The sequence below is a fragment of the Corythoichthys intestinalis genome, chromosome 2 (genome assembly GCF_030265065.1).
Source record: "Corythoichthys intestinalis isolate RoL2023-P3 chromosome 2, ASM3026506v1, whole genome shotgun sequence".
In the NCBI taxonomy this organism is placed as follows: Eukaryota; Metazoa; Chordata; class Actinopteri; order Syngnathiformes; family Syngnathidae; genus Corythoichthys; species Corythoichthys intestinalis.
In genome coordinates, this window is record NC_080396.1 from 25,946,841 (window position 1) to 25,968,859 (window position 22,019).

The 22,019-nt window shown below is 40.2% G+C and overlaps 3 protein-coding genes across 4 annotated transcripts; 2 read left to right on the forward strand and 1 right to left on the reverse strand.

The window, feature by feature from the left end:
• Positions 1-1,227: 1,227 nt before the first annotated feature.
• Positions 1,228-8,180, forward strand: LOC130910587 (cyclic AMP-responsive element-binding protein 1-like). Of its 2 annotated transcripts, XR_009061878.1 has the most exons (9): positions 1,228-1,428; positions 2,255-2,342; positions 2,424-2,570; positions 2,918-3,018; positions 4,558-4,697; positions 4,777-4,959; positions 5,033-5,171; positions 5,252-6,515; positions 7,212-8,180. XR_009061878.1 is itself a non-coding variant. In XM_057828026.1 (8 exons), exons 2-8 carry the CDS (start codon positions 2,262-2,264, stop codon positions 5,394-5,396), a joined length of 936 nt encoding a protein of 311 aa, XP_057684009.1. In that variant the 5' UTR covers positions 1,228-1,428; positions 2,255-2,261; the 3' UTR covers positions 5,397-6,936. The 2 variants fall into 2 exon arrangements, 1 of the variants encoding a protein (XP_057684009.1); XM_057828026.1 differs by lacking the exon at positions 7,212-8,180 and having other exon boundaries at positions 5,252-6,936.
• Positions 1,690-7,859, reverse strand: mettl21a (methyltransferase 21A, HSPA lysine). The gene is made up of 3 exons (XM_057828044.1): positions 7,640-7,859; positions 7,447-7,558; positions 1,690-7,366 (listed from the first exon to the last, which is right to left on the reverse strand). The coding sequence occupies exons 1-3, from the start codon at positions 7,784-7,786 to the stop codon at positions 6,969-6,971; spliced, it is 657 nt and encodes a 218-aa protein (XP_057684027.1). The 5' UTR covers positions 7,787-7,859; the 3' UTR covers positions 1,690-6,968.
• A 581-nt stretch (positions 8,181-8,761) lies between the features above and the next one.
• LOC130910582 (cyclin-Y-like protein 1) lies at positions 8,762-19,993 on the forward strand. The gene is made up of 10 exons (XM_057828014.1): positions 8,762-10,338; positions 12,079-12,153; positions 12,239-12,273; positions 12,984-13,084; positions 14,829-14,864; positions 16,559-16,610; positions 16,678-16,797; positions 17,203-17,369; positions 17,438-17,600; positions 17,680-19,993. Exons 1-10 carry the CDS (start codon positions 10,182-10,184, stop codon positions 17,791-17,793), a joined length of 1,020 nt encoding a protein of 339 aa, XP_057683997.1. The 5' UTR covers positions 8,762-10,181; the 3' UTR covers positions 17,794-19,993.
• Positions 19,994-22,019: the final 2,026 nt, after the last annotated feature.

A 22,019-nucleotide genomic window follows, 5' to 3' on the forward strand; every position in this document is an offset into this window, starting at 1 on the left:
CTACATGCCAACAAGTTGTTTTGGAGGCATGCACGGAGAAAACCTTTCCTCACTCACAATCTAAAACGCAAACGTCTGGAGTTCGCCAAGTGGTATTGGGGCTTCAACTGCGACCGTGTGCTTTGGTCAGATGAGACCAAGATTGAGATTTTTGGAAACAAACACTCTAAGTGAGTCTGGCGTGCCACGAAAGATGCGCATGGTGAAAAGCACCTCATACCCAATGTGAAGTATGGGGGTGGGTCAGTGATGCTGTGGGGCTGTTTCGCTTCCAAAGGCCCTGGGAACCTTGTTAGGGTGCATGGCATCATGAATGCTTTGAAATACCAGGATATTTTAAATCAAAATCTGTTGCCCTCTGCCCGAAAGCTGAAGATGGGTCGTCACTGGGTCTTTCAGCAAGACAATGACCCTAAACATATGGCCGAATCTACACAGAAATGGTTCACCAGACACAAAATCAAGCTCCTCCCAAGACCATCTCAGTCCCCAGACCTCAACCCCATTGAAAACCTGTGGGGTGAGCTGAAGAGGAGAGTACAGAGGAGACGACCCAGGTCTGAATGGCTGAAGATCCCTCTTTCTGTCTTTTCCCATTTTGTGAAACATTATAGGAGAAGATTAGGTGCTGTTTTGTTGGCAAAAGGGGGTTGTACAAAGTATTAACACCAGGGGTGCTAATAATTGTGACACATTTTTTTATGTCAAATAATGTTTTCTTTATGTGGGATTTTTTTCCCACTGAATAAATGCACTTGTATTGAAGGTTGGATTTTTCTCTTTTTTCCATTAAGGTCCCATATTATTTAGGGGGGGGGGGGGGGGGGTTGTAAGAAGCTAAAAAACACATAATTATTATAAATCCAATAATTATGGAGGGCACTGTATCTATTCGAATTTTTGTTATGTAGCAAACACAATTTCCCCACACTTCAGTTCATTTAGATGGCTGTGGACGCTCTTCTTTCAGTGACGTTCAATCCAGGCGCTGGAAGCGATCATTCGCTGCGAACCGCTCATCGTCTAAATGCATTTTACGCCTAACGCTGTCAATAGAATTAGTTACATGATTAATAACGCGTAAACTTTTAGTCCATCGTTTCAGGAATTTCATCACAGCGATTCAGACTTTCTGTTTAAACAGAAGGTGACGCTATTGCACATGAGTAATTTATTTCAGCATTGATAGAAGAAGAGGAAGAATATGTCTCCCTTTCGGAAGTTCTCGGCTCCTCGGAAATCTTCGGCACTTTCCGGACATCCGCTCGTTCTTGCCGATCCTCCCTGTCGTCGTACGCCTCGTCCTCCTCTCGGTGTTGTTGTTCTCGGTGACGCGACGGAGGTGTAGCCTGACGCGGTCTCTTACGTGTCGGTCTGAATAAAAGTGGAGCTCCGTAGACCCGGGAGTGACGAAGCGAGTCTGTGTTGGTAAGAGGATACGCATCCGATCTTTGCTAGACAGTTAGATGGCTACCCGCAACGTTTATTTGCGGCTTGTATCCGCACAACGCCAACAAAGAAATCATGGCGGCGGCGTTGCAGAGGCTCACTAAAATGAGTCAGTCGTTGCAATGCTTGCAAAAAAAAAGAGAGAGAAAATCTCAGACTTAGACGGAGACTCGGCTACATTTAAATAAAAATAAAATTCATTACAGTGTTGGACTAAGTCACAGAAGCAGATTTTATTTTACATTTGAGACAATACATTGTTTGGAATAAACATGCAGCATATAAACTTGTACACAGCCATCCTGTAGATTTTTCCCTCGCAAATACCCAATGACAGCAACTTTACAATAGAAGACAAATTAAAGCTTTTGGATTGATTTATAGCGGCGCACCTTAATGTGGACCACAAACGAATCGCAGTGGGGATGCAAAAGCAGAAAACGTCCGTTTGAAGCGGAATGAACAGTTAATACATTCCTTTTAGCTTGTTAGCACGCTAACGATGCAACGGTGGCTAGCGACATGCTGCATACACCGGCTAACAAAACAACACAGTACATAAATTTGGGCTTGGACCACTTTACCAACCCAGCTCATCACGCTCATTTATCATCATTATTATTTCACTTTGTGAAAAATGAAACACTTACTCGCATGTTAAGAAAGCCACACCCTCCTTTGAGATGCCTATGAAGTTGCTGAGATAAAGCGCCTTCCTTCAGTTTTCAACTCTGCACATTAACATTGATGAAAATAAATTGGGGATCATGCGTTTGCATTCAATATATTTTCTTTCATTGTGCAGATTTTAAATGACAATGGAAGCTTGTGCAGATACACAGCAAAGTGGTGAACCGGTTACGAAGCAGGAGCCTGAGATTGCCCTGGCCCAGGTAACATCACATCACCACTGATGGCTGAAAATGTCTTACTAAGCAGAAAGTTTATGACTGAGTTGGTTGTCCTGGTCGCAGGCCTCCATAGCAACAGGCCAGGTGACATCCAGCAGTCCCACAGTGGCCTTGGTGCAGTTGCCGAACGGCCAAACCGTCCAAGTTCACGGGGTGATTCAAGCGGCCCAGCCTTCAGTCATCCAGCCCCCTCAGGTCCAAGCAGTTCAGGTGCGCGCCAAATAACTTATGTGAATGTCATCAAAACACAATAAAATGTAAAATTGCAAATGGAGAGTGCTTATATTGTGCATGTACACATTTTTACTGTGCCTAAAGCGCTTAACACTAGCTCACATTCACCTATTCATTCACACATCAATGGGGCTGCTGCCATGCAAGGAGCTGCCAACCCACTAGGAGCAAATTAGGGTTCCGTGACTTGCGCAACGGTACTTTCACAGTTGGCAGTCGTAGTCAGGATTCGAACCGTTGACCCTTTACCCCCAAAACAACTCGAGCTACCAACTGCACTACGGCCGCTACTGGAATTTAAGACATTTGTTTTGTCTATGCAGATTTCAACGGTTGGTGAGAGTGAAGATTCTCAGGAGTCTGTTGACAGCGTCACAGATTCTCAGAAGAGGAGAGAGATTCTGTCCAGACGACCTTCATATAGGTTTGTTGTTGTTGTTTTTTCTTCAAATACTTTTCACACTACCTTTTTGAAACTGGTTGTTGGGGGTTTTTTGGAAGGGGAGTGGGGTGGTATACATTTGTATTAAGTTCACTTGTACATAGGCTTGTCGCGATAACAAATTTTAGTGTGCGATAATTTATTCAATAAATTATTACGATATGCGATATTATTGCGCCCTCCCCCCCAATTTTTTAAAAAAACCAATTTAAAATAACACAGTGAGAATACTGTATATTGGTAGGTCAAATACACCCATTTAAATGTGATAAATGTTTATTCTTGAATTCAAAAATACTTTTTCAGAAATCACAACTAAAAATAGACCATGCTTCTTTTAAGTAAAAGACAACAACATTAATACCGCACAAAAACACAGAATAAATAAAATGTCTTTTTCAAAAAAAAAAAAAAAAGAAATTGCACTTAATAACTTAAGCATTTAGGCAAATGAAAACTTTTCCCCTCATAGCTTCTGCTATGGCGTTCCATGTGTAATATTCTGATTGTACGTTTTCCAAGGCACCCTGAAGCGCACGCAATGGTGCTGTTGTTTTTTTCATGAGACGCAGCAGTGAGAGAGAGATAGAGAGACACAGCCTGCTGAGTGTCGAGAGCCACAGGTTATGGAAGTGTTGGCGCCGTGTGTTAATAAAAAACAAAGTTGTCAGCACGTAGTGAGTTCGATATCATTGCCGGAAAAACATAATAGGACACCGGCAAAAATAGAAAATAGCCTAAAACATCCAGCGGGCTCCAGAACACTGGAGATGGTCCGCAGCCAATCCAGAGCACTGACGCGGCCGGTAAATGTTCAACAATAGATAGAAGATGCATTTTGCGTAGTTGATAACAAGGAAGCCGAACTTCTAACAGCACAACTGCCGCACGTGCACGCAAGGCGATAAATCGCAGCGGAAAAATGATCGCCTTCATTTTTATTTACTGTGCGATAAATGGAATTATTGCATATTGTGATAGGCTTACTTGTACATTTGTATATCTGACACTAAAAAGTCGGTTCCTCACCACTCATGAACCTCACCACACATCATAACTTAAGCATGTTTTTGATACAGCTTCGCAAATTTGAATTATATTCAATAAACATCTTTGTTTTAAAAATTTAACCAAACGTGCAGGGAGGTCTAAGGCTCAGCAGCATGATTTTTAAACACCTGAACCAAAATTAACTTCAAGATTACAACTGCTAAAAACTTTTCCAATATTTCCATATTATTCAAATGTTAATTCTTCACTCATTTTAAAGTTAGAAGAGTAAAAAAATGCAGTTCCTATGGTCAGCAGCATTTCTTAACGTTCATTTTAGGGACGTAGCTTCATCAAAATACCCTAGTTTAATTTAGAATGACATTTTTTTCAGCTGAAGGATAATGAACTTAAAAACGTTTTTAAACGCTTGATGTGTGGCAAAATTCTGAATACTGATAATTGGCTCTGCCATTAATCAGTTTGTCTTTATTCTATTTAATCTCTGTAGTTGTTTGCTTTACTCTTTAGGAAAATCCTAAACGATCTATCATCAGACGCTCCAGCTGTTGCATGCATTGAGGAAGAAAAGTCTGAAGACGACTCAGCCCCGGCCATCACCACAGTCACCATGCCTACGCCCATCTATCAAACCAGCAGTGGCCAGTACAGTATGTTTACTACACAATGGCATATTGTAATGCAAATTTTGAGAAGGCTGACATGTAAAAAATAATTTCCCATGTGCAGTTGCCATCACCCAGGGAGGAGCCATTCAATTGGCCAATAATGGGACAGATGGTGTTCAGGGCCTGCAAACGCTGACAATGGCCAATGCTGCCACTGCTCAACCTGGCGCCACGATCCTGCAATATGCCCAGACCAGTGATGGGCAGCAGATCCTCTTGCCCAGCAACCAGGTGGTTGTACAAGGTAAGAAAAAAAAAAGTTGTTTCTTTAGATGTTATGTTAGTTACCATTTGCACCCCTTCCCCTCCCCATTCAGCCGCCTCTGGAGATGTTCAGGCATATCAGATCCGCACAGCACCAACCAGCACTATCATGGCGACCTCACCTGCATTGGGTACAGGAACGGGAACGGAAGAAGTCACACGTAAAAGGGAGGTGCGACTTATGAAAAACAGGTACGCTGCTAATGATCCTGAAACCTAGCATCTCAAAATTAAAGAATTCTCAGACATTTTTTCCCCCACTTCTCATCCAGGGAGGCTGCTCGTGAGTGTCGCAGGAAGAAGAAGGAGTACGTCAAATGTTTGGAGAACCGTGTAGCGGTGCTTGAGAACCAGAACAAAACCCTTATTGAGGAACTTAAAGCCCTCAAAGACTTGTACTGCCACAAATCTGAGTAGGCGCACCATTAAATCGCCCTCCACGGGCCCGCCCATGTACAGAGACTCCGCTAAGAGCCATGCATATGGATGCCACCCTACCTTTTCTACTTATTCTGCTTTCTAAAAAAAAAAAAAAAACAGGAAATTTATTATGTGGCCCAGTTGGCAAAATATATTGTCAGTTAAAAATTAGAATTCTGTTCTGATGACATACTAAGCGGAATGGTCCTCAGAGGACGCTTATTAATGGAATGACCAAAGGGATTCTGGCACAGATTTTTGAACTGGAGGTGTCATGCAAGAAGTCATTGGCACTAATGATTGAGCGATTCGCCCTCCGTGGTGGTGCCCAGATCACTTGGGGCGCCAGCGTCATTCAAAGTGCGCAAAATCTGAGTTGCTTTACAAAAGTTTGACGGTGTACACGACTTTTCCTTCATCAGTTTTTATCTTTGAGCGGAGTTTCTGCTCAAATTGCCATTACCCTGTTTGTTAGCTTACTTTACCTTGCTACATGAACAAAAATGCCTACCATTTGGGTTTTCATGTTTAACGCAGCAGAAAAGACAAGCAATCGTTGGCTTTTTTTTTTTTAAAGTGACATTTCATGTCCAACCTGAATACAGCAGGGTCATTATTTTTTGTTTTGTATTTTTACTCAACTGCATCATTTTTTAAGAGTTCCACGCATCTGTGTTTGCAATAAACAAGGTCTGTTAGACCATAAATAGTAAAAGATGGGGAAAATGCGGAGAAAAAATTGACAGTGTGTGTGATACAAGTAGTGTGAAATGTTTTTTTGTAATGTGGCTTTGATTCTAATCATTGCTTGATGTCATTATTTTTTTAAAATAAAAAACAAAAATAATGAGCCCTGCCTACAGCTTATGCAATAGATACACCATCACAGATAGTCTGTGATGATGTATTGTTACAGTTATTGAGATGAAGTTGTATACAGTATGCACTTTTCCTTGCTAAAACAATCCAGATATATGAAGTTTGACAGAAAAGTTCCACACAAAGCCTAGTCTGGTGCATTGAGAGGTTCTGCCGGCACTTTTCTGAAGAGGATAAAGGAAATGCTTCAAGATCTCTTTTGAGATGTATTTGTTGAACCTGTGTTAAAAAGGGAAAGTAAGTCATTTGAATTTGAAATACCATTTTGTGACACCGGTCCTTGAACTTTTCTGACAAACCTTGTACGTCACATTTTAAAGCGAAGCACTGGGGAAACTAGATGCTGCAATTGATCACAAAAATGTTATGGGAGTGCTTTTCTGTTTTGTTTTCATTGATTATGGCATATCTGAAATTGACAAGGTGTGCTGGACATCAAATTTGACTGTTGGTCAAACATGCTGCAAAAAGGATTGTAAAGGGCAACCAACCCAGGATGAAAATTTTGGTCAGAGATATTGTGTATCGTCAGTCCATTACATTTCAATTGGCTTTTCATGAATTTTGTCCATGCCAACTTGTATGATACATTATGTTAGAGCTGTTACATTTTGGCAGCTGTTAATAAATGTGTTTCTGGTAAGCTTGAATTAAAACATTTATTCAGATGTTATGCGTTTCAAAAATAGATCATAAATCGCACCTGGGTAGTTGTTTACTAGCTTTGTATATATGAATGTCCCTTTGTTTGTCGTAGTAAACCTCTGCTACATTGAACCACTTACTGAGCATGTTCAAAAAGTTGGTGTCACGTTCATAGCGGATTCTGCATGCCAGGAGTACCACAGTGGCATGCGAACACAAGTGCTTAAGTGTCTGTATGAGTGGCACGAACGTGTCCTCAAGGTAAACAATGTCTGCTCCTAACACCAGGTCGAATCCTTCTGATGGGTAGCGGTCAAGGTTCTCACCCCAAGACAGCTCAGACACCACAACTGACTTCTGGAGGTTGTCAGGTAGGTTGGCTTTAACATTGGCAGAAAGGAAATCCATAGCAGAATTCCTGTCAGTGATGGTCATTTTGGCACCTGGGAAGCCAACAAAGTCATGTTCACCGGTGGTTCAGTGTATTAAATGCAAACGTCCAGTAACAGATCAGTGCTTTTACCCAGCAGGGCTGCAACGATGCCCACTAGTCCTGTGCCAGCTCCCAGCTCAATGGACACCTTATCCTTCAGCTCGACCTGACCCAACTCCAAATAAATGCACATAACAACAGCCTAAAAAAAATATCATTATCATTAACCCAAGCACATTGTTGAGGAGCAATGACGTGTTGCGCAATCGTTGAGGTTACTAACCGCGTCCCACACGACCGCTGCTACTCCAAGCTTCCTCCAATCCTGAGTTATTCGGATGTCATGGCTGGCAAAATGAAAACTTGCTGAAGAATTTTGAAGTTTAGAAAGCGCAGGTACCACAGCCTCCACATATGGTACGAGAGCCATTATGCATGTATTAACATGCTCTAATCAATTCAATTTTTGTTTTTTCCGGCTACATTTCACACTTCCGCTAAAGTAAAAGCTCTGCACTTGATGTGTTGCTGCCCTCTTTTGTTGAATATTAGCACTACAGTTTCCGCCCCTAATCAAGTTTTCTCATTTTATCGACGTCCCTTATAATGAAAACAATTCACTTAATAATGGTAGGGTCAATTCTACCCTTGCAGCATTTGGGAAGACAAATTTACACCAAATTACATGTATAACTGAACTAATTATTATATGCAAATAGGTTTGCTTAAAAGTTGGTGGGGACAATTTGAGCATCCTGAAAAATTGTTATGGTGGGGACAATTTGAGTATCCTGAACAATTGGTAGTGTTATGTCCCTACCGTCCCTATGCAAACCTACGCCCTTGTGTTAAAGTTGTCTTGTAATTTTTCCTTCTTCAGCGATCTCCTCTACATTTACCTCATTTCACTTGCTGAATGTGCTGGTCCATTTTCCCCCTCAAATGCACGTTTGATTGGCTGATGACTTGCATTTATTTAAAATGCATTTATTTATTTATTTAAATATATATATATATGTATATATATATATATATATATATATATATATATATATATATATAGCTAATCTGTACCCACAGTTTACTAAACTGTACCCAGAGTTTAGTAATCTGTACCCACAGATTATTAAAGTAATCAGTTTAGCAATCTGTACCCATAGATTACTAATATGTACCCACAGATTACTGAACTGTGGGTACAGATTAGTAAACTGTACCCACAGATTACTAAACTGTGGGTACAGATTAGCAATGATTTTTTTTTTTCTACCCTGGCACCCGGGGGGCTCTGTAAAAATCAATACGATCCAGCGTTAAATATTGATGGTTCGACGACAGATGATGCAAAAAGATTTCTAAATGTTGCTGTGACTTTGACAAAAAGTTATACCTTTCAAACTATAATGCAGAAAAGGGTATGCACTTTTGCAATTCAAGACGCAATACAAAAACACAATAGTTTTATCTTCAGACAATTTTGTGAAAGTCCAATAACTGTAGAGAGATCCATTGCCTCATTCAAAGAAAGCACTTCTTCGGGTCATGATGACTTCGGACTTATATAAACTTTTTTTTTTTTTTTTTTTCCCAGTTCAATTAGCTCCGATGCGCTCTCCCAAGTCTTCAAGGATTTATTACACAATATCCGATGTCCATCAAAGGTACAGTTCATATCAACGATGCAATTTCGTTTGTCATTCCCCGGATATTACGTTTCTGTCAAGGGCCAGCTAGATAGGCTAGATGTTAAAACGGAATCGGCGGCGTAATTAATTAGCAGCCACCTTGCATCGGAGAACTTCTTGGGTGTGCTCTACTCGATTAGATGTAAAGTGAAGGATTTTTCGTCACTGAAATCATCCTAACTTGCTAAATGCATGATCAGTTTACAAACTGTTAGCGTTATTACAAACTACATTAAAGTGGCTATGCTACTGAGTAAATGTTAAAGTTTATGAAATGTTATAGTTTTCAAGTATGAAATAAATTAACAGCATCCCTCATGTTTATGACAGATGAAGTCATTTGAAAATTTAACAATCTATAGCTATTTGAAGGCGCACACTCCATTGGCTACAATGTTTTGTTTATTGAATGGTCCTGACGAAAAATGGCCGACAAGTGACGACGCCACTATTGGCTCATAGTGCACAACAGACATCTAGCCATATATGTATGATGTTTATGGTGAACACTCCCAGGATGCTTAAAAAGCGCTAACGTTGGATGTCATGTTTCAAAATCCCAATACTAAACCTTTGTCTTTACCCTCATCTAATGCCATTGGTTGTTTCATATCTTTTTCTTTATCTTATCTATTCCTTCACTCTACGATGGCTTTTAATTGGGATTGGGTTTTCAACTCTATTGAAACAAAAAGTGAACGCAAGGATTGCAATGGAATGCGGAAACAAGCCGGACAGCAACGGTCAAGAGGCAGTCGTGACTTTGACTTTTTAATCTCTGCGGAGTAAGACTGGACATGTATTACCCTCTAAAATCTTTTAGACTTGTGCTTGAAAATATCCAAATGCAGAGGTGCTCAAATGGCTAGGCACACGATACAAGCATGTCAGCTAGCCATGGCATGTCTGGTTTGTTTGCATGTTTGTCAAACACTTTACATCGCCCTTCTCTTAAAATAAGCCGCTTTTTGTTGATGAGAATTGCACGTCCGCTGTACTTGCGTTCGACATTCTTAAACTTCCTGTAGCTCACAGGATAGGAAATTGAGACAACACATGCAATAGTGTACAGTCCTACCCACTGAAAGGTTGCAAAGTTGGAGACACAAAGTCCTTGTCAGCTGCGTGGGAAAGTAAGCTATGGGTGGTTCGGTGTCCTGCTGCATCTCTCGGAGTGAGAGGCCCAAGAACGACGAGAAAGGAGTGGAGTTAGAGGAATGTCCTTTTACTACAGAGGATGTGAGTGAGGACACTGGGACCTACATACAACACATCAGTGACAGAGAACTCCCTGATGGTGAGAGTTGAGCACTCACTGTCCTCTTACCTGTACTTCAACATTGTAAAGTGGGCCCAGGTGGGCGAGTGAAGGGGCTAAAATGAATGTATGATGATATGCAGAGCTATGTTTAAGCGGGCGTACATATAATACTAGTCCTTCTAAAAAAATCAGCATGTTGTGATAAAGTTCATTATTTTCTATAAAGTACTGATAAACATTAGACTTTCATATATTTTAGATTCATTACAAACAACTGAAGTAGTTCAAGCCTTTTATTGTTTTAATATTGATGATTTTGGCAAAAAAGTCAAGAAACACCAGAAATCCCTATCTAAAAAAATTAGCATATTTCTTCTGACCAATACAAAAATGTTTTTTTAAATAAAAAAAAAGTCAACCTTCAAATAATCATGCTATGCACTCAATACTTTGTTGGGAATCCTTTTGCAGAAATGACTGCTTAAATGCTGCGTGGCATGGAGGAAATCCGCCTGTGGCACTGCTGAGGTGATATGGAGGCCAAGGATGCTTTGATAGCGGCCTTAAGCTCATCCACAGTGTTGGGTCTGGTGTCTCTCAACTTCCTCTTCGCAATATCCCACAGATTCTCTATGGGGTTCAGGTCAGGATAGTTGGCAGGCCAATCGAGCACAGTAATGCCATGGTCAGTAAACCATTTTCCAGTGGTTTTGGCACTGTGAGCAGGTGCCAGGTCATGCTGAAAAATAAAATCTTCATCTCCATAAAGCTTTTCAGCAGATGGAAGCATGAAGTGCTCCAAAATCTGATAGCTAGCTGCATTGACCCTGCTCTTGAGAAAACACAGTAGACCAACACCAGCTGCTGACATGCACCCAGACCATCACTGACTGTGGGTACTTGACATTGGACATGAGGCATTTTGGCATTTCCTTCTCCCCAGTCTTCCTCCAAACTCTGGCACCTTGATTTCCGAATGACATGCAAAATTTGCTTTCATCTGAAAAACTTACTTTGGACCACTGAGCAACAGTCCAGTTCTGCTTCTCTGTAGCCCAGGTCAGGCGCTTCTGCCACTGTTTCAGGTTCAAAAGTGGCTTGACCTGGCGAATGCGGCACATGTAGACCATTTCCAGCACACGCCTGTGCACGGTGGCCCTGGATGTTTCTACTCCAGACTCCGTCCACTGTTTCTGCAGGTGCCCGATGGTCTGGAATCTGCCCTTCTCCACAATCTCTCTCAGGGTGCGGTCACCTCTTCCAGTTATGCAGCGTTTCCTGCCACACTTTTTCCTTCCCACAGACTTCCCACTGAGGTGCCTTGATACAGCACTCTGGGAACAGCCCATTCGCTCAGAAATTTCTTACTGCCTCTTGGTTGAGGGTGTCAATGATGGCCTTCAGGTCGGCAGTCTTGCCCATGATTGCGGTTTTGAGTAATGAACCAGGCTGGGAGGTTTTAAACGCCTGAGGAATCTTTAGCAGGGTTTTTGAGTTAGTTTGTTGATCCAGATGATTAGTAGCTTCTTTAGAGTACCTTTTCATGATATGCTAATTTTATTGTGATAGGGATTTTTCGTTTTTCTTGACTTTTTTGCCAAAATCATCAATATTAAAACCATAAAAGGCTTGAACTACTTCAATTGTGTGTAATGAATCTAAAATATATCAAAGTCTAATGTTGATCAGTACATTACAGAAAATAATGAACTTTATCACAATATGCTAATTTTTTTAGAAAGACCAGTATATGACTCATCCCCTTTTAACTTTTAGAGCTGGCCCAAGAGACCAACCCATCAGACCACCCAAGAGCCAGCACCCTCTTCCTCAACAAATCTCAGACTGATGGTCAGTCCTTATCTTTCAGTATTAATCCTCAGTATTCACTCCAAAGATGTAACTGTTGGTTTCTGCTCTTCACCTTTCATTTTAGTGCGCGAGAAAAGGAAAAGCATCTACATAAACCATGTAAGTCTGCCTTGAAATTTTAATTTTTTTGTTAATTCTTTTAAATACTTTTGATGACCAATGTAAATATTTGTTTTCTCACAGTTGTTTCAAATATCAAACATTCATTGCTTTACAATAGCAATAAGTACAAAGTGTGATTATCTTGTGCACCTGCAATAACTATACATCATATGAAAAAGTGATGTCATTGTAGTCTCTCCGGCAACATAGTTGAGGAAATACAAAGATAACGTATTATGTAACTTAGCTAGCCTTATTAAACTTTAAATAGCCGCTAAAGCCCCTCCAACCAGTCTGTGGGTAATAATGCAATTGAAGTTAAGAAAATTCTGAAATTTTCTTAACTCAAATAATTTACTCATCGGTTTTTATGCCAAAACCTACTCGGCAGAAAGATTGATATGTGACTAGTCATTACGTTTATGCCAAGAAGCCTCCCAGTTCTATTTGTTTTTTTGTTTAATTTTTGCATGTTAACTTGGGCTACATGTTCTTCCCCCCCTTTAAACAAAACATGTCAGATGAATTAGAAAATTTAATTTGTAGACATCAGCGTGAAGTTAAGATCAATTAGGATAGGCCATAGCCCTCTTGTGATCACTAGGTTGTGTATAAAATGTGCACATGATCAATGACTTGCTGTGAAAGATCCACTCAACAAAGTGACCACATCAGGTACTGACACTTACTCCAATCATTTCCGCAAGACGTCCCCTGGTCTTCTGACAAGGAAGTACAGCTCCTGCTCGACGATCTTTCTCGATGACAGCACTGTCAGCCAGCCCAACCTTAAGACCACCATTAAATGGTACATCGCATTGCATGCCAAAGGTGACATCATAATTGCTCAGATCTCCTGAACTTCATTGTCATGGTTACAAAAAACAAGACAAAATTAAATTATTCAATTGCGTTGCAATTCTATAACAAATAAAACTTGTTTAAATGTAATCGTATTAATGTCACGTTCTGTAAAAAGCCCTTAAAGTGCCTGTGACACGAAAAAGCATGTTTATTTCATAATACACGCGGTATTTTATGCTCCTGAATGATATGGACCGCTTGGATGTGTGTGGAAGCGATCGCTATACTTATTTAGTTTTATGAATCCCGTGCCAGGAAAATGAGTGACTTCCGGCTTCGGTCTTGCATTGAGGAGGAGGGCGCTGTGACGTGTACGGTAGAAGACGTCCTCTTCACGCTACAGTGTACTGTTGTGTATGAGGACGAAGGATTCAGCTGATTTTGCGGATTAATACGTTTATTTTTCGCATCACGCCAGCCAAACGGCTGCAGAAAAATCATTCTGTATGAGGGAGAGGCGTATGCGCCTTTTTGGAGTTTCAAAAGGTTCCCATTCACCGTGGATATTTACTGTGGGACCATTGAACTTACGAGGAAGTGAGTAAACATCTTGTTTTGTATTATGTCAAATGCGAATGCAGCGATTACAAAGTAAACACTACAAACTTCCTTTAAATGAAGGACTACTTACGTTTGATCATTGATAGGCATGTAAAAAGCTCTCCTAATGCATTAGCAGCAGCACGTTAGCTGCGTTAGCTCCAGCCACCCTCCTCCGGGGAACGAACTGTAAATTGCTCTCCGCCGGGCGGTTTGCCGATCCGCTAAGACATTCGACAACCGGGTTGTCATGTCAAATAATCCAGGATAGCTTTGTTTGATTTTCCGCTTTGAAGACTTTGAAACGTCACTCGGTTCGGGTTAGCATGTCGGCTAGCTGTCACTCCTTCTGGTTTGTTTACATTCTCCGAAGCCGGGGAAGGGAAATGACATATGTCCGATTTAGGTGTCATAAAATATCGTTCGGGAGGTGCGACAGTAAAGGTGAAGTCGACAGTTTTGACCATTATGTAGTAATTTTGCCATGTTGTCTTGAATAAATGGATTTTTATTATTTCATATTCCATTTAGCACAAGATTGTTATTTGTCTTGACCATGCCATTTATTTAGCAATTGGGGAAAATACTTGGATAAAAAGAATATCCTGTAAAAATATGGAAGTAAAGAGACAGAAACAATGACATTTTGCCGCTCTCTTCGTCGCGTTTTCCTCATTGTGAATAGTTCCCCCTCGACGGGCTGACTGGTCCTTCTCAAGCCATTTATATAGCTATTGGGGAAAAATACTTGCATAAAAAGAATATCCTGTAAAAATATTGGAGTAGAGAGACTGAAACAATGACATTTTGCGGCTCTCTTCGTCGTGTTTTCCTCGTTCTGAACAATTCCCCCTCAATGGGCTGAATAGTAAAACCGATGAGCCCAGTCTACCGCTGACGTCATCCACCTGTTGGGGACGCTAAAGCCCTATAATGGTAGGCGTGGCTAACCGGCAGATTAAAAGACTAATTTCTCGTCATCTGCGCTTTGCTAAATTGTTGTATATAGTCGAATCGTCTCAAAATATCATTCTAATTCACATAATAATGCCATTTAAGACTTTTTTTCTGGTGGCATATGCTCTTTAAGACATTTTCTATCTGTGCCAAATATATACCTACCATTTAAAGTACTTTTTCTCTTCCAGTGTGGCCTTGGCCATATACTACCACATAAAAAACAGGTAAGAGTGCTTTGCTTGCTCGTTTACTAAAAGGTAGTCACAGAGGTGGGTAGTAACACGTTACATGTAGTCCATTACATTTACTTGACTAACTTTTTGAGAAAAATGTACTTCAAATAGTAGTTTTACTAAGCCATACTTTTTACTTGAGGAAATTTGTGAAGAAAAAAACTCTACTCTTACTTCGCTACTTTGGGCTACACAAGAGGCGTTACATTTTTCCTCTTTATTCTACCTATTAATTTTTTTTTTGTTTTGCTAGCGATGCCAAGAGTAGCTCTACCAACTTCACCAATGAGACATCACAACAATAATCACATGACTCCATTATACCAATCAGACACAAGCTTGCCGTTCTATGGTCACGCCAGCCTTTTCAATCACGTGGGGGAAAAAAATGAAGTACCGTATTTTTCGGACTATACGTCAAAGTTTTTTTTCATAGTTTGGCTGGGGGTCGAGCGGCTTATGTGTGAAATTATTAACACATTATTATATAATTTCACATGTTATTTTGGTGTTTTGGAGTGACACTGATGGTTTGGTAAACTTTTTAGCATGTTCTTTATGCTATAGTTATCTGAATAACTCTTCATCGCTGTGTTACATTAACATGCCGGCCACGTTCGCATTTCGTTGTTCATGCATCATGTAACATCGTACCGTACACTTATTCAGCATGTTGTTCTCTATTTTATTTTTATTTTAAATAGCCTTTCATGATGGCATATCTGTTCTATGTGTTGGATTTTATCAAGTAAATTTCCCCCCCAAAATGCGACTTATATTCCGGTGCGACTTATATGTTCTTTTTTCCTCTTCATTGCGCAGTTTTTGGGCTGGTGTGACTTATACTCAGGTGCGACTTTTAGTCCGAAAAATACGGTATTTGAAATAGAGCACTTCCCTCAATATGACTCAAAAGCACGGATTTAAACCTCTCTCCCAGTTTTTATTTGGCACCAATTGACCAGGGAAAAATGAAGATATAATCCTTTTCATTTCATAGTAGTAACTGAAGGAACTATTCAAACCAGGAACTATTTTCTCCACTTGACGGCACTCATGCTCTTTGAAATGGAATATTATTCATCCAATGATTTTTTTCCCCCTTTTTTGTATTTCTTTGGCTTAATGTGGTTATGTAATGAGTTATTGTACAGTATTCTTATAATAACAGCTCATTTAGATAACTTGGTTTTGAGATTAAAAAAAAAAAAAATCCCAAAAAATTTAAGCAGTTACTCACAATGTTACTCATTACTTGAGTATTCTTTTCACCAAATACTTGTTTACTTGTACTTGAGTACATTTTTTGGATCACTAATTTTACTTTTACTTGAATAATATTATTTTGAAGTAACGCTACTCTTACTTGAGTAAAATTTTTGGCTATTTTACCCACCTCTGGGTATTCACGGCATCATCTTTCAGATAGCAATTTCAAAAAATAGCACCTAGTGGTACTGGATTTAGCTTTCAGGTCAAAATTAAGAGTAAACCTCTACAGGTAAACTTTAGGCCCTCTGCAAAACTTGCTGAGGGTCAAATTGTGCGCATGTCTGTTTTTACTGTTAAATGTCTGAGTCTAAATACTAAAGGATCTCTTGTAAATATTATTGTTGAATGTTATGGATACAACAAATAAATTATGCACAGCTCACCTTCAATTTTACAATTTTTGGCCATTATAGAGATTCCAGTCGCTCACTGGACATATTTGATGAGAAGAAACACCCACTCTCGGTGAGTTGAAATCATTTCAATTTTCTTGGCTCTTCTGGCTCATGGCTGACTCCTGTTGTCTCCGTAGCATGAGAAGGTTGCAGATGATTACTATGCTGTGAACCCCGAGCACAGGCTCATTTACCGCTTCATACGCACTCTGTTCAGCTCTGCACAGCTTACTGCTGAGTGTGCCATCGTGACACTGGTGAGTTCATGTTAGCACCATGATTGAAATGAAGATCAGTTTTGTCTACAGCATGTAGCACCAATTTACAACAGTTATATCAATGCACTTTACATATAAAGCAAAACAGTTCATTTTAACCTGAATTATCTTCTTAATTTAAAAGAGGTTCAAAATTAAGCTTTTAATCCAATTGTACTGCCTAGTATTTGTACGGAAATAAACGTTTTATTTTGTGTTTGCTGATTGAAGTCCACACCTTTAAACACTGGCTTTACAATAGCAGTGTTCCAAGATGAAGGAAATATATCTTGATCTTGTGTGTTAATGATTTCACTATATAGGAGCTGACTTCGTTTAGCATAGATCTGTCCCTCCTAAGAATATCTTTAGCTCTTGAGGAGGTAAATAATATTTATCTCACAGGTGTACCTGGAGAGACTGCTAACTTATGCAGAGATGGACATCTGTCCTTCTAACTGGAAGCGCATCGTCCTAGGTGCCATACTGCTGGCCTCTAAAGTCTGGGATGACCAAGCAGTATGGAACGTTGACTACTGCCAGATCCTTAAAGACATCACTGTAGAAGACGTGTGAGTGTTGCTTGTAAATCTTACAGCTGATCTGACACAATCTCTGATGATTCCCTTTGGTTTTTCAGGAATGAGATGGAGCGAAACTTCCTTGAGTTGCTCCAGTTCAACATCAATGTCCCGGCTAGTGTCTACGCCAAATACTACTTTGACTTGCGCTCGTTGGCTGATGACAACAACTTTGGTTTCCCACTGGAACCGCTCAGCAACAAACAGGCCAAAAAGCTGGAGGTAAGTACTCGGAAGGACCTCATCACATTCTTCTCTTGTAGTTACTCGGACACTTACAAACTTGCAATCTTGTCTTCAGGCCATCTCCAGGCTTTGTGAGGACCAGAACAAGGATCTGAACAAATCTTCTTTGCGCAGGTCTGCGAGTGCAGACAACTTGACTGCTATCAACACAAAGGCAGTGCTGTCATAATTTGAAACGGCTAAGAAATGAAGGAAAATGGGGCCTGGCATCATAAACTGGCACGATCAATTTTAAATTCCGGCTGTTCCTTGACGAACTTTTCAAATAGACATGTCAGTTTCTTCACAAACTGTTGGACAGTACCCTGTGGTGGTTCTCGCATGGATGCGAAAGTAGACTTTGCTTTGCTTACTATGTAGGCTATTTTGGCTGAAATTTAACAAATATATTCATCTGAAATAAAATCCAGTTGTTGATTTTTGTTGTGGTGTGCCGGGGAAAAAATAATTTTAAATATAATTTATACATCAAGATCGACCTCAAACGGGGGAAAAAAAACATGAAGTACAAACACCTTTATTTGATATGTTTGAAAACGTGATTAAATGATAAGAACATCTTGGAACTTGGAAATGCAGATGTTCAAGTTCTCATCTTTAAGGCAAGGCTGGCTTTCTACAGAATGAGATGAGAGATTTCTCTTGACCTCCAGAGTTCACCTTACCAAAATCAAATGTCACAGTGAAGCCTCATTAAATATGGATTAGAACAACCGTCACCACCCTGGGAAAATTCCAGACATTCATCAGAATCTGTCTGAGATTAATCCTATTTTATATAATGGTATATTATAAGTGTATATATATATAATAAGTATATAATATACTGGCCCAGCACAATCAGCAACAGCATCGACATTATCGTGGATCTGTGGTAGAGAACGGAGCAACAGCCAACAGCGGAAATCTACTAAGGTGCGAGAGATGACTCAATCAAACTCTTCGACGACCAAGACACAAGGTGCCATGGCATGGAAGCGGAGCTGAAAAGTTATGTCCTGATGTGGGAAGAAAAGGAGTAAAGAGTCCTGAATCACGAATTCCAAAGATAGCCTTTTATGTGTGGCCAATGTTTAATACTGGGTTATAGGGGTGGGTATTTCTTCCGATGAGAATCGCAATTTGGTAGCAATACAAGTTAACCAAAACATTGGAAACAGCTCTCCTCTCACAATTTTTCTGTTAGTTTTGAATTAGAAATGTTACTGGTTAGATTGATAGAGGTCAGTACTGTCCATACAAAAGTGGTATCAAACAATCATATTTAAATAACACGATGCAGCTCATGCTTTACATGACAAAGCAACTTTATTTGTATTGCACAATTTAACAGTAATCTAAAGCTTTATATCACATTAAAATCAGGATACAATTGAGAAAATGAGGCATAAGTCAGATTTACTTGGGCAGTTAAAAAAAATTGCAATACAAATAAAACCAATAAATGGATGAAAAGCAAAAGTCATATAGCTTAGAATTTGGACAAAAGGGAAAGCGCTGTAGTAAACTAGCATTTTTGGCCCCAATTTAAATGAACTAACTGAGCACACGTCAGACCTTCAGGTAATTTGTTCAAGGGATAAGAAGCATACAGTGTTATGACAAAAGTATCTGAACCGTTTGGAATTTCTCACATTTCTGCATAAAATCACCATCAAATGTGATCCGATCTTTGTCAAAATCACACAGATGAAAAACAGTGTCTACTTTAACTAAAACCACCCAAACAGTTATAGGTTTACATATTTTAATGAGGGTAGTATGCAAACAATGACAGAAGGGGGAAAAAATAAGTGAACCATCACATTTAATATTTTTTGGCCCCCCTTTGGCAGCAATAACTTCAACCAGACGCTTCCTGTAGCTGCAGATCAGTCTAGCACAGTGTTTTTCAACCGGTGTGCTGCGGCACACTAGTGTGCCGTGAGAAATTATCCAATAGCCTATCGCATTTTTATTGTATTTTTTTTTTTTTTTTTTACGTCATCGGGCGTAGTTGGAGTAGGAAGGAGGAGGTAGAAAGTTGCGGTCGTGTGCAGATGAGCGAGGTATTGCTCTTGTCGCCTTCAATAACTGCTCGGCTTCCTAGCCATCAGTTACCTTGCAGTCCGCGACAATGTGGACCCTAGCACGTTCACTGTACATCATTTGATTAGACTCGTCAAGAGTTCACGAAAGTGTCCTTTCCATTTTACCCATATGTGACGACAGTCAATCATACCCCTGTGTTTTATTCCAACACATTGTCAAGGGCAGCAAGGTGGCTGACGGCTAGAAATCTGAGCAGTTCTTGAACGCGACACGAGCAGTTATCCTAAATGTCATCCCCAAACGAAACACCCGTCGCTTCAAAACACGTGACACGAGCAGCTATCCTAAATGTCATCCCCAAACGAAACACCCGTCGCTTCAAAACACGTGACACGAGCAGCTATCCTAAATGTCATCCCCAAACGAAACACCCGTCGCTTCAAAACAAGTCGATGGACTATTTTGTTCGCCTTTGTGAAAACACAGAGAAACAGGCAATTTTTTTGTGAAAAGCTACAAAGGTAAATGAGAGGGCCCCCAAAGCCAGTTACCTTGCTGCTGAACCTGTTGCTAAATCCAAAGTCCCACACTGTGGCAGAGACCTTTTTACTACCTGCCTGCAAAGCTATTGTCAGCAAGCTGCTCGGCCCTGATGCGGTTAATGCAGTACTTCTCAAATAGTGGGGCGCGCCCCCCTGGGGGGGCGCAGAGCGATACCAGGGGGGGCGCATGTGACCTCGGGGAAGATGCTTTTGTTTTTTTTTTTTTTTTTTTTTTTGCGCCGTACTGGAATAAAGTGCACTTGCACATCCACTCAGTGGGTGGCAGTGGCGCTCTCATTTTCAGAGTGCGCGCAGTATTTTTGAACTAAGGAAGAGCACTCAGCACAAACAGAAAACAGATATGAAGATCAGTGTGCCGCCGCCGTTTTCGAAAGCCGTTTTCCGACCGGACTCACTCACGCAGCGACCCACTGTCTTGTCCGGTTCTCACGTCGCCGCCCGAGAAGTGCCATTTCCGGCTTGGGATAGTCACGACGACCGCCCTCACCTGCGCTTCTACCTCGGCCGCCGAGAATGTGCTTTTTTCGTGCAGTTTGCCTTTTAGCTTTGACTTTTAATACAGTGGGTGATGAGGAAAGACCACTGTTTACTGTGTCTAAAAATAATTATAGCGGACAGCCAGAAGCCAAATCAATTAAGACGCCACTTAAAGACATTAGACCCCAATCTCATTGATAAACCGCTTGATTGTTTTTCAGTGAAAACGTGCCGAATATAGCGAACAATCGTCCTGCTTTGTCAGTGTTATATCAGTAAACCAGTGAGCAATGTTAGCATGCTCATTGCAAAATAACTCCACACCATTGCAAAGGAGGTAAATACTGTGAGCAGCAAAAATAAAAACTCTTTTTTTCTTTCATTGAGTTTTGTTTTTTCGGTCAAATTTTTTGGCATATCATCCTCATGAGTGAATGTTTCTAATCAGTTTTAATTAGTTATTACTTATTTTATTACGTTATTTTTCTGTATCAAATGGTCAAAAATGTACCTTGAGTGTATTTTTACAGTTTGGATGTGACTTTTTTTTAAATTCAGGCAAATTGATGCACGTCAAGTCTTCTCTGTTACAAACAAAACAATGTTAATAAAGTTATACTTTATTATAAGTTGATCTATGTTACTTTTTTTCTTAGTTAGAAAAAAAGGACACAATGTTAGGCAGATGCATATTTATAATAGTAATTTTATAGACAAATGATACTATTTACAGTGGCGGCAGAGAGTTTGGGGGGGCGCGAAACATTTACGTCTTCCTTGGGGGGGCGTACCAGAAAATAATTGAGAAGCACTGGGTTAATGACATTGCAAAAGTCCCCCTGTCTGATAATTCTGAGCTTTTCAAGCCGAACTGCTATAAAAACTAAAAACAGACTGAGAGCTTGTGATGAAGATTCCTGCCAGGATATCAGCTTTGGGTTCATCTTAACAGGCTCAAGTTTCACACTGAGTTAGTATAAATATTGAGAAACTATTTTATAAATAAATATACAGAAAGTAATTTTGGAACAATTTTGGTTTGTGGTGTGCCGCGAAATTTTCTCCAATGTAAAAACGTGCCGTGACTCAGAAAAGGTTCAAAAACACTGGTCTAGCATATTGATCATGACTAATCTTGGCCCATTCTTCTCTACAAAACTGCTGTAGTTCAGTCAGATTCCTGGGATGTCTTGCATGAATCGCTGTCTTTAGGTCATGCCACAGCATCTCAATGGGGTTCAAGTCTGGACTTTGACTTAGCCGCTCCAGAACGTGTATTTTGTTCTTTTGAAACCATTCTGAAGTTGATTTACTTCTGTGTTTT